The 12,334-nt window shown below is 43.6% G+C and overlaps 5 protein-coding genes across 5 annotated transcripts; 3 read left to right on the forward strand and 2 right to left on the reverse strand.

The window, feature by feature from the left end:
* Positions 1-40: 40 nt before the first annotated feature.
* On the reverse strand, positions 41-713 carry L199_003644 (uncharacterized protein; the record flags this gene model as incomplete). Its single annotated transcript, XM_064889374.1, has 4 exons — positions 41-137; positions 267-380; positions 561-652; positions 711-713. The coding sequence occupies 4 exons, from the start codon at positions 711-713 to the stop codon at positions 41-43; spliced, it is 306 nt and encodes a 101-aa protein (XP_064745446.1).
* Positions 714-1,062: 349 nt separating this feature from the next.
* Positions 1,063-3,127, forward strand: L199_003645 (uncharacterized protein; the record flags this gene model as incomplete). Its single annotated transcript, XM_064889375.1, has 3 exons — positions 1,063-1,612; positions 1,761-2,722; positions 2,837-3,127. 3 exons carry the CDS (start codon positions 1,063-1,065, stop codon positions 3,125-3,127), a joined length of 1,803 nt encoding a protein of 600 aa, XP_064745447.1.
* Positions 3,128-3,462: 335 nt separating this feature from the next.
* On the reverse strand, positions 3,463-6,215 carry L199_003646 (uncharacterized protein; the record flags this gene model as incomplete). Its single annotated transcript, XM_064889376.1, has 11 exons — positions 3,463-3,854; positions 3,947-4,309; positions 4,438-4,531; positions 4,652-4,744; positions 4,845-4,895; positions 4,962-5,051; positions 5,126-5,173; positions 5,258-5,528; positions 5,602-5,789; positions 5,864-6,033; positions 6,122-6,215. The coding sequence occupies 11 exons, from the start codon at positions 6,213-6,215 to the stop codon at positions 3,463-3,465; spliced, it is 1,854 nt and encodes a 617-aa protein (XP_064745448.1).
* Positions 6,216-6,545: 330 nt separating this feature from the next.
* On the forward strand, positions 6,546-8,324 carry L199_003647 (uncharacterized protein; the record flags this gene model as incomplete). Its single annotated transcript, XM_064889377.1, has 8 exons — positions 6,546-6,673; positions 6,748-6,828; positions 6,895-6,978; positions 7,030-7,098; positions 7,162-7,291; positions 7,337-7,563; positions 7,669-8,146; positions 8,238-8,324. 8 exons carry the CDS (start codon positions 6,546-6,548, stop codon positions 8,322-8,324), a joined length of 1,284 nt encoding a protein of 427 aa, XP_064745449.1.
* Positions 8,325-10,280: 1,956 nt separating this feature from the next.
* L199_003648 (uncharacterized protein) lies at positions 10,281-11,643 on the forward strand (the record flags this gene model as incomplete). The annotated part of the gene is made up of 8 exons (XM_064889378.1): positions 10,281-10,422; positions 10,529-10,599; positions 10,705-10,763; positions 10,835-10,908; positions 10,981-11,103; positions 11,235-11,318; positions 11,379-11,519; positions 11,579-11,643. 8 exons carry the CDS (start codon positions 10,281-10,283, stop codon positions 11,641-11,643), a joined length of 759 nt encoding a protein of 252 aa, XP_064745450.1.
* Positions 11,644-12,334: the final 691 nt, after the last annotated feature.

The raw sequence follows: 12,334 nt of genomic DNA on the forward strand, positions 1-12,334 counted from the left end.
ATCTTCCTACTTATCTGTAAAGTCGATGAAGCTAGTAGAATTACTTGGTGAACGCTCGTACTATCTTGGCAGCGATATGGAGGAAGAAGATGGAAGCGATGAATGAGAGTGATAAGACAATAACAACGAATGGGTCTCTGTTTTGTATACAGGCAACGCTTAGCATTCAGGTCTGTAGATGGATTAAGTAAGGTGGTTTAGGAGAGTACGGTTGCAGTACTGGTATCTATAACAAGAGATGGCGCATAATTTGAACGCAAACTCACACCTTCAATCCTGCCTCTCCTGAGTCCGTATAGAGCTTCAACATGGTATTACTCGATCCACCTGCACCTGCGGCTCGAGCGGAAGATGGTCTGGCAGCAGCTGGAGCACGTCGTCTATGATTTTTATTGGGAACATATGGGTATCGATTGGTTAAGAATTGATAAAAGCAAAGAGGGGGGGGAGGAGGTCGATAAATGCAGTTTAGAGAGGGAGGAGTATCGAGCAGAAGGTATCCACCCATCTTAGCTCATCACTTCCGCAGATTATCATACTGAATAGCAACCATCACGCACCTGACAGCATTGGCTCCATGTGGTCTAGCAACAGCGAAAGAGGAACTGGAACCTCCTGGTGTTCCAGGCGAAGTTGGTCTTTTCACGTCGGCCTGCGATAAATTACCAGCTGTCAGCCTTTCTCACAGTGAGACACGGGTATCAGCTTACCATGATGATAAAGAGAGAAGGTAGTACAGGGGATGGGAGGGTTAATGAAGATGTATATGTAGTAGTAAGATGTATATCGCTCAATTGCTATCATCGTTGTCCAAGTTGATCATTCCACGATGTTGTCGTTGTTGCAACCGGAATAGGAATGGGCATTCGTTTGTATGCGCACCCCACTTGAAATATGGTGTACTCCCGCCTCCACTTCGTCGATCACTTGCACCTTCGTCCATCCAAATTTATCGTCAAACAATTCATCTTGATATTTTGTCTCAGCAATTCAACGTCAATGACGACCTGTACATAGCCCAGTCCACCATATCAGCCAGCAGGCTCCGAACCGTTATTCAAAATGACCGCCTCAGGTCTAATCCCCTCATCCTTCCTTCCTCCCCTTCCTCGCTCACAATATACCCTATCGCCCCTCCACCCTGCCGACATCCTCGCGCGTATATCGATCCTCAAAGAGTTGTACTTACCACCCATACATGGAGGATTCACATCGACCGATGTATTTGAGGATGAAGAGCCCGAGGAGAAAGTCGTAAGGAGTCAAAAGAGGGAGCGCAGGTTTTCTGCCGGACTTGTGGAGACCATGGAAAGTATTGGGTTGGGACTTGACGTACCCATCGAGGGTACTGGAAATGGACTGGAAGTACTCGAGGAAGAGATCACCTCAGAGGAGGAAGAGATCATCGAAGAGGAGCAAGGGGACGTGGACAGCCAAGAACACTTGGATCCTTTCGAAAGAGAGTGGGCGGAGAAATGGCTAGGAGGCGTTATGAGACGATCTCAGGGCTGGTTAGAGGAGAATGAAGGCGGGCAGATAGAAGAGGTCAAAGAGGTGGAAATGATCTTGAGGGACGCTACGGCTGTGCTGGCTATGATGGCTGGAACAAGTGGTGAGCTAGGGACATCTGTCAGGATTTTCAACCTCGATGCTGTTTCTTCATCACGCAAACAGTGATCTGAACGTTAAAATCAAGACGATTTACCAATCTGTCTCAGGGCGCAACTCGTGCGCTAATCTCACCTCGTTATTACTTGCAGCCGCTGGGTCCCTCACCAGACATCTAGTGTTCCCCCTTCACCCCTCTCTCGCTCCAGCTCTCTCATCCTTACATTCACGTACGACCCCCAACCCAAACCTGAGTCCCGAAACGAACATGTTCCTCTCATCGCTCTCTACCTCACCTACATCTCCTAAAAACCTATTCCATCGTCAGATCATTGCGTCTTCGCCCACTGCTACTTTCCCAGTTCAAGATGATCTGATCTCACCTACGTCTTCAACATTCTCAAGTATTACTTCAAACAAAACTCAGTCTACCTCCTCCACGCGGAAAAGTAAAAAGAGACACGCAAGTTTACCAATCTTGCTCCATGACGCTCCGATGTCAGACCATCTGTCAGTCGGTGTACAGACATGGGGATCGGCCATATTGCTAGGTAGGAAATTAGCGTTGAATCCAGCAGAGTATGGTTTATTCTTGCCTCCTTCTGAGGGAAATAAGGGTATAAGGGTATTAGAATTAGGTGCAGGTACAGGACTATTATCAATCTTGTGTCGGAAACTCCTCGATCTGCAGAGCATACAAGATGGTTCACCAAGAGGATTGGTGGTAGCTACCGATTTCTTAGATACCGTGCTGGATAATCTAAAGATCTGTGTTGATTTGAATTTCCCTCCTGAGATAAAGCAAATACCGGGTTCACCAGATGTGAATTTAAAGAACACTACGGATGTAGGTGTAGATGAAGGTATACATATAGCTAAATTGGATTGGACGACGTTTCCCACTTTTATGGAAAATAGCGATTCACAAGAAGAAAAAGAAGGTCAAGAGGAGATGTCAAGGTTCATTACTAAAGGGGATCAAGGGAGAGAAGGGTTTGATTTGGTTTTGGCGAGTGATTGCGTGTATGATGAGACTCATGCGAAGCTTTTGAGATTGGTGGCTGGTTGGACATTGAAATTACCCGATGAGAATGGAGAGAACGGTGGAACTTTCGTGAGTCCTAGTTTCGGTCTTCCTACTACATGGACATGAATCCAATATTGCGTCACAACTCAATTCTTCGCATCAGTCTCGAAATAATACTGATCCTGACATTGTATCATATAGCATATCCTCTCACCACTTCGACCCACGTTCGCTCCTGAACTAGCATCTATCGATACGCATTTCCCACCCCTCTCAACTTACTCACCCTTATTACAGCGTCAACAAGCTGCTGCTGTGGCCGATGACCATTCTCAGATAAACATCGAGCTACGAGGAGAGGGTCTGGGATTGAAGAGGGGATTGAAACTGGGTGTAAGAGGAGAAGGGAAGAAGGGGGTGAAAGGTAGAAAAGGGGAAGGAAGAGTGGATGAAGAAGGTGGTTATTGGTGGTGGGAAGTTGGATGGGGATAGGTATAGGTACTTCATCCGAGTATAACATGAAGAAGATAGATTGAAAGCAGAACATAGACTTCAGGATCAATGTATTGCTATAATCGTTTCAAGTGAAATTGGACTCTGTCATCTTTGGAACTGATTCTCGCTCTCGCATGAAAATTGCTCATAGGACCGTGATATTTGACCCAATGTTCTACTAGAGTAAGCAAATCACATTTGAAAGTCTGAATTCAGACCGAGAAGCATATTCTCTCGGGGTATCAGATCTTGTATACTTGCAGATCAAGTTGCTTGCTACATACTGCATACTGACACTTGTAATCGTATTTTCTTTATCTGTACAACCAGACCTACAACAAGACAAACTCATCTTGCAGTACCCCTTTATCTCTGACTCTCCATTTCATCCATTGTTCATCAACCATATCTTTACTTATGACAATTTCGATGTCTTTCCATTCTTCTCCTATCTCCTCTTGCTCGTCTATACCTTCTTCATCTTGGTCCTCCTGCTCCTCTCCCAGCTCACCCTTCAGAGCACTATGTCCATGACCATGGCCATTCCTCAACCTCTTTTTTGGCTCAATGACTTGGACTTTCCTTCGGTGTGTTAAGAAACCCAATTCGGATAGAGTGAACGATACGTCATCTAATCTGAGATGACAACTTTTCGCTATAGTTGATAGATCGAGGGATAGACTATATTGACCTTTGTAGTTCGGGATAGGTGTTTTGGTGAACCCTACATGACATAACACAGCAGATTGAATATGACGTGTATCAATATACAAACGCTATTATGAATCAATGATTGAAGACGAAAGGAAAACTTACCTACTCCATCAACCACAATCATCATCTTCTGATCTTTCTTCCCACCGGATCCCACCAAGACCTTCTCCTCGTCCACAAGTGGTTTACGTACCCTCAATACCCTTCCTTCACCTTCCTTGACAGGTGTAACAGGGGCGATCTTCACTTTAGCCTTAACTGGCGATTTTGATTTAGTTGGCGATTCGTTCAAATGAGGAGGTTTGAAAGATTCCGAGTCGGCTAAGAGGCTTTTGAGGAATCGTAAAATTACCGAAACCCAATATGCTGTATATCCTTTTAAACCCAGATCGGATAATGGTCTTTCGGGTGTACCTGGTGATTGGGATGAGGGGCGAGTGGACGGATGTTTTGTGAGGTAATAGCCTGAATCGCCCCGAACAATATACACCATATCATATGTCAGCAAAAGCACATGAGCGAGTTGTGAGTAAGTGAAAGAATGGGTGAGAAGGGTGAATTGTATTAGAAAGGATCGGATTGGAGGGACTCACTGAATTCGATTAAGAGTTTACCAAACCCTCTATTCTGAAATGGTGGGAAAGTAACTATACAAGCCAAGTTATAATCGTCGTATGAGACTTTTTCCTATATAGTAACCAGGTCAGCTCACACAATGTCATTGAAAATACTGTCCCGGAGAAAGTTGAAGCGGAGTCAAGCCAAAACGGAATGAAGCAAAGTGAAGTCTAATGAGACAAAACTCACCTTGGAAAAGAAAGCCATCACCTGATCTCGTTTACTCGTAGCCGCATCGCACAAGACGTAAAATAGGAAGTTCTCAACATGGAAGAAAACTGACTATATATGCCGATTAAACATCACTGGATCAGTTTAGGCAGCAGGCGACCAATAATTACGATAAGATTTTCGACAGTAGAACACTCGTAATCGTACTCACTTTGTGATCTATAAATAATTTACCGAATAAAGATAAATTCTGACAATATAGCTAACATCATTTATCACACTATAGTAAGCAATCCTTCTATTGCGTTATGATCCCCAATCAACTCACCGTAGCATTCGCACCATCCACTTCCCATATCGTATAACTCCCTCTCTGGTAGACTTTCCTTCCGGGAGGTTGTAGCATTGTACAGGATGACTGGTGAAGAGACAAAGGTTAAACGTCAATGTCGTTCTTCAATTCAAGAAATCCATTATCATGCGACAACTCACTGTATGCCTATCCCATCCTGTTCTAGTCTTCATGTACTTGAAACACAGCTATAACATACCAATCGAATCAGCACATTAGGCACGTTGATGTTATGCAGCCATTCCGGGTTGATGCAATGATGAGACACTAACATCACAAACCCATAATCTGCCTCTTGCACCTTCCCCGCCCTTCCCCACTCCAGAATACATCTCATTGACCGTTCTACTATGTTTCAAATGCGGTCTATGTGAATTTTCTAACCCGGACATCGTTTGATCAGGGGTTAGTGTCGGATTGTCGTTGGCGTGCAATTTTCGTTTCTTCGCTGAAGAAGAAGAAGATTCGGCTTGAGGTGTGTGGGCATGTGAATGTTGGGGATGAGATGGATCGTCGAGAGGTAACGGATAAGGGGAGTAATACCTATCGAATGAAATCAATGTTAGTGATCATCATAAAACTGCTTGACATGACACGAAATGATGAATCAACATACCAAGTTTTAATCAGATATTCACCAAATCTAACATCTTCGAAATTCCTTACTCTTGTCATAGCAGCATGTTCCCTCTCTGGTGTAGACGCATTACTTCGTGGTGATCTGTCGGACCTCTTATTTCGATCTATTGGTGTGGAAGGACCTGCCTCCGGTTGTATCTGAGAGGTATCCTTGTGTCCATCGGTCTATATCGATAGATACCATTCTTTAGCATAGCTCACGGTAGATAGATGTCGAGCGATAGTAATAGTAGACTTACATTTGCATTGATAGGCTTCGTCGACAGTCCATCTTCAGCCTGTATAATCTCTTCACCAAGTTCATCCTCTTTGATCCAGAGGTCTAATCGTTTATCCTGTCCGAGGAATGTAATGTATGCTTCTTGTATGCCTATCTTGTTGACTCGAGTATTTAAGATCGTAGCAACACCTATTTGATGTCTGTTAGTCAGATCCATCTTGGGACAACGCCTCAAAGTACTTCTGAATCCTTTTACAAGAGGAAAGAGTTTACTCACGAGGTGGATGACCAGGTCTTTGTACGACATATTGACCTCCCACTCTCAAGTTTCCACCTTTCATACCGCCCTTGGGTGTTTCTGAGAGGATCATGGGCCTTCGTAAGGCTCTACAAGCGTTTTCGCGAAGGTCTTGAGCCCTTCATAGATCTTGGAAACCCTCCATACGCGTAAAAAATACTCGTAGTACAGTTACTCGTAGCGACAACACTCCAGTACATGACCAAAACAAACTGAACGGAGATGCGACGCGATCTCCGACAGTTGAACGATGTAATGTTGACAAGTGAAGCAAAGTCAAAAGTACAGTCAACCCAGCTCTAACGACGATCATGAGAAATCCAACACTCATGTCATTGTCAATCTCGGACAGACTGGTATTCAAACAAGCCCAGAGCATCCAAGACCGAATGAGGATAACGCCATGTGCGGTCGATATGCTCTTGCGCTCTCCAACGAGGAACTCTACGATTCACTCGAAGCTCGATTACCGAGGTTATTCGAGAATGGGCGTCCGAGGTGGGAAAGGCAGCAGGATAATAGGGGTGGGAAGTGAGTAGCTTATCTACCGTACATACAGCTTATTAGATCCTCAAGGATAAACTGATTATGAATTAATGGGATAGTTACAATGTCGCACCTCGCCAGAGGGCTCCGGTGATTCGGCGTGATCCGGAAGACGGTGAGAGAGGAATGATCGAGACTATGTGAGCTACTGTTCCAACTTCAACCCTCGTGTTCATATAGCTCATGGAAGGAGTATCTGAACACAGGCAATGGGGTCTGATCCCTCATTGGACGAAACATCCTCCGACTGGTCCATTGAATACCATCAATGCAAGATCAGAGGGTCTACTGTGAGCTTCGCAACTGTTTTATCTGAGAATAAGCTAACAGATATACTTTAGAGATCCATCTTCAGGTGGTATGTGGCATGCTCTCAAAGGTTACAAGAGATGTATAATACCTGCGCAAGGGTACGCCTCGTTCCCTTCTCCCCATTCATATCCCTCCAAGCTAACTTTTTTTGTGTCTCGTAGATATTACGAATGGCTTAAGAAACCTTCATCTAAAATACCCCATTTCACCCGTCTACCACTCTCCGAGAAAACATCAATCGATCATCCACCTTTACTATTCTTCGCAGGTTTATACGATATAGTCAAATACGTTTCACCCGTCCAATCGAAATTCCAACCTTCCGATGATCCCGAGGATACTCGTGAAGCGTATCCTACAGGTAATCCCATACCTTTGGCGACGTATACGATACTTACCACTGAACCATCTAAGGATATCAGGTGGTTACACGACAGGATGCCTGTGATACTCACTGAATGGGATGATATAGTCAATTGGCTAGATTTGGGAGAAGTAAAAGGTTGGAAAGAAGGTAAAGGAGGTACAGGAGATCTTTTAAAGAGTAAAGAAGGTTTAGAAAGGTGAGTCCAACTCATCTCATATACCCCATTCTGCACTGTATTCGATTTTGTCCTATAGCCTATATGGGGAAGTTTGTAGCTGATAAGTACTGGTGTGCTTCGTAGTTATCCCGTACCTAACGAAGTAGGTAAGATAGGTAACAACTCGCCTACGTTCATTCAGCCCGTATCGGAACGTAAAGATGGAATTAAGAGTTTCTTTTCAAAACAACAATCTTCACCTGTCAAGACCAAGAAGGAAGCATTGAATAAATCTCCTGTTAAGGTCAAATCCGAAGATGAGAAGAAAGTCAAAGAGAAAGCTGAAGGGATTGAAAGTGATATAACGCCGAAGGATGAGGAAAAGGGATTAGGGGATGATTCGAATGCCCCGAATCAAGATCGAGCTCATTCCCATCAGGCTTTACCTGCTGATGATAAAGGTTTCGTTAAAGTAGAGCAGGCAGGGCAGCACAGGAAAAGAGAACGATCAGATGATGAGGGTGAAGATGAAGACGTCAAAGAAGTTGAGCCGCCCAAAAGAGGTACGGGAGGTCATCAGACCAAGGTGATTCGTAAGAATGTGGATGAGGGGCATAAAGAGGTGAGTAATGGTTTATAATGATTCGTTGTATGATGACTGAGAATTGAGGACTGGAGCTAACGGTTGTTCGTTGCTATCGATTTATAAATAGCAACCGGCAATAACGAATTTCTTTAAATCGCCTTCACAATCTATGACTCAACCTGCTTCCACTTCCAACAAGAGGAGAAAGCGATGAATCTCCTCTGCATAAATCTCACCATATGACTCCTGCGTTGTCCAATGACCATGTAAATGTTCGTGTCTATATATAGTACTTTAAGTTTCTGTAATAACATTCATTCTATTTGATTGTCAAGTGATCTGATCTACCTCTACCTTAATCTTGTTGTACTCGTATAATGCAGATCTGTGTACCTTTACACGTATGCTCGGAACGGGACGCACATAGTTTGGTGTATTTAACGGACTGTCATACATGGGGGAGTCACTTCGGAACGGAGAGGGTGGGAACTTTGTATATCCCGTTCGAGTTGAGTATCTTTAAGATTATATAAGCTGTGCATAAACACCCTAAAATGAGTTTACTGGAACCTCGCCTGCTCGGAAGTGCTAAGTAGACGAGTAACATTCAGCGTCCAACCTTGTATAGGCGGATACGCATGCTCTTAACTCCTATTCGTGACCTATATCTTTCAGCCAAAGGCAGCAAAGGCTAGGCAGATCATAATTATTTTCGTGATGTTCTCACTCCCATCAACTGCCGGAGATGTCTCACTATTCTAGCTTAAGTACCAGTAGACATGTGATATCATCATTATCATCATTGATGTACTACTAGCCGAGACATTTTAGGTGGTCTTGTTATCTTGGTTTTTATCCCACGATCATCTTGTGGCTTGGATGTCCTAGAATTCATCATGGCTCAGAGATAGGAGATGAGAGAGAGATGACGGATTAATCCCGTTCTTGGCGGATCAATCATTTTCATCTTGATGTATGATGTGCATCCAGCCGGAAGTATACTGAACTCCTTTCAAGTGATAGTCGAGTAATCCCACATCTGCTTGAAGGAAGCAGTATCAGTCGGTCATCTGACTGACCACTACAAGTATCTTACGGATCTGATGAAAATGGAACTTAACTTGAACCTGAACCTGAACCTGAAGATATAGCACAGCCTTGAATATTGCATCGATGTCGTTCGCTCCACACGATACTGCATGTCAAGTCATGCGAACGCCGAGAGCGGTTACTCTAACTTGGTCATTCAGGTAACAATGTCAGGTACAATCTGCCCCGCACCGCATGAACAACTTTTCAGGCTAAAACTCCGAAGAACGAGGAACGGCGATGATGCGATGAGCTCATGACCTTATTTCCTTCCATCCATCTCATAACCCATCAGCTTCATCGCCTATTCAACCGTACTATGATTTTATGCTTGACTCTTGCCGAAGTCAAAGGCGACTCAATCCGAAGATTATCGGATGACGACATCAGTCAATATGCATGTGAGCCAAGAAGAGGGAAGCAGGGAAGGAAAGTTACCCGGAAGTCGTTGTAGGTGATGACGACTTCAATTCGAAGACATTTTAAAAGTTCAACATGGATCTTGGAACACAGCTGTACTGCTACAGCAGGGTCTCTTTGGACCTGTACGAGATGTCATGGTTAGACTAGGAAACAACACAGCTTTGTAATCCTCGGACGATACAAGCTCAGAGTTGGGTTGAGTTGAGCGGAGCTCGAAGTTGATAGAGTCGAGGTAAAGGAGTGAATGAGCGAAGCGAGTCAAAGGACGGTAAAAGAAGCACACAGGGCGCATCAAAAGATCTATGTCATCACATCAAAAGAAAAAAATCTCATCACAAGCTAAATTAGAGATGTAAACGGAAGCGGGTCAGGGCATCTCTTAGCTTGATAAAATGACAGTGTGGGTGAGAGGTCAGTGCACAGGTTGACATAGTCATCTATCTATATGGCATGTTGACTTCTTCACACATGTATATAAATACCATCTATCGTTCATTTCCTCTTCCTTCTTTCTCTTTACTTTCTTCACATTCATCTCTCATCCCTCCTCTATATATAACATAATATATCATTCCCACACTCATACTAGGTTGATTATATAACGTTCCATTTACTCATATATAATATATAACATACAACATATAATTAATCAATCACCATGTTCACTTCATTAGCTATTACACTGTTAGCTTCTTTATCAGCTATCAACGCTTCTCCCATCTCACTACAACCTAGACAAGGTGGTGTTCAAGTGATTAACAACTGTTATCAATCAGGTCAAGTCGCTTTGACTTTTGATGGTATGTCAGGTCATCCCTTCTTCCCGCCTCTATACCAATATCCCTCTTCCGCCGTCTGTTTCTTCCTTTGAGGACCGTACTATTAGCTGACTATGTACGAATACAGATGGTCCATACAATTACGAACAGGATGTTGCCAACGCTCTAAACGGTGGTAAAGGTACATTCTTCCTTAATGTGAGTCTAACAGTGCCCTGAATCATCTATAATCTGAACATTCCATCGGCGATGTATCTCTCCTGAGACAAGAAGATTGCTAATGTATTTTTAAACTGAACATAGGGTAACAACTACGGTTGTATCTATGACAAAGCCGATCAAATCAAATCACTACATGCTCAGTGAGTTTCCCATCCAACTCGTATGCTCATCGATCAGAAGTCGAGCTGATGATATTACATCTTGTCGTTAGAGCTCATACCCTCGGATCACATACCTGGTCCCATGCCGATTTGACTCAACTCGACGAAGGGGGTATCCACCAAGGTATGTTTCGCGACCTTTTCATGAACATCTTAACGGGCTTCGCTGATATCGTTCGTTGTATTTTACTTGTAGAGCTTGAGAAAGTGGAACAAGCCTTCATCAAAATTTTAGGTCTCAAACCTCTGTACTTCAGACCTCCTTATGGTTCTTATAACGATTTGGTACTTAAAGTATTGTCTGATAGAGGTTACAAGAGTGAGTATATTGTTCACGATGAACATCCAACCACCTTTGAATCTCTCTCTTCGCATCTTGCGCAATCTCCTGCTCTTTCCACGTGGTGTCTTCCTGCCGATCATAGCTAATTTATCTGTCGTCGATGATAGAACTCTTCCTCTGGTCTGAGGACACTGGTGATGCCAATGGTGAATCCACCGGATACTCAGAGGGTGTTCTCGACGGTGTAGCCAGTAAGTTGTCAACATCTCACCCTGTTGCATATATTCAGCTTACAACTGCCCTTCGTCTAGACTCTTACCCATCTCCTCACTTGGTCCTTTCTCATTCCACCATCCAAACCACCTCTTCCGAAGTCCTTCCTAACTCCGTATGGAAGATCCAACAAGCTGGATACTCGTTGGTTGCTGTCGACACCTGTTTAGGTGATTCTGGTGAGTTATAACCCTCTTGTCGTATCTCATTGTATGCGCTGACGAGATCTGCAAACTAGGTGAATGGCCATACGAATACGTTGGTGAACCTGGTGAACCCGATGGTTCATGGACCTGTTACTAAGCTTGATTTCGACTCTTTAACGATCTAATGACTTTTCTCATCACTCTCAATTTAACGAGGACATTTATATAATTCATATTCGGAAGATATGTTTTCTGTTTTCGTCATTTATATATAATATAAGATCATACATTATAAGACGTTAAAGAATAATGGACTTTGTTTCTGTCTTCTTCAATAGTGTCACCTACGCTTGATGTTTCGCTTATCCTTTTATAATTCTTGGTGAGATTGAGGTTGAGATGTGTATTGTGTCATATCATGCATAACACTGTATCTTGTACAAAGTCATCCAAGTGGAAGGCAGATCGGTGGAAAAAGCAATCGGGTATGGGTGGATCAGGTACAAGGATAGATAGATAAGAACCAGGTGGCGTCTTTAGGCGTGTGAAAAGCGGTAAGCCTAACCGAGGGAATGACGTTATCCTGGTCGACCAGTTAAGTTATCAGTGCGTCGTTTTTGTGCATTTGTCCATTTGTGCATTGATCACCTTTACTCGTGTGGTTGAGTAAGCATCGACACTCACACTACACTACCCTGTATCAATCGGATGGGACCATGTCACCTCCTCGGATATGACATGACCGCAAGTCCCACTTGAAACGAAAAAGAGAGACGAAACGAAACTATACGAGACACGAACAATCCCAACCAACCCTCGAGATCAATCATCTTATCTTGCATCGGGCA

Source organism: Kwoniella botswanensis, chromosome 1 (genome assembly GCF_036426115.1).
Source record: "Kwoniella botswanensis chromosome 1, complete sequence".
NCBI classification, from domain to species: Eukaryota; Fungi; Basidiomycota; class Tremellomycetes; order Tremellales; family Cryptococcaceae; genus Kwoniella; species Kwoniella botswanensis.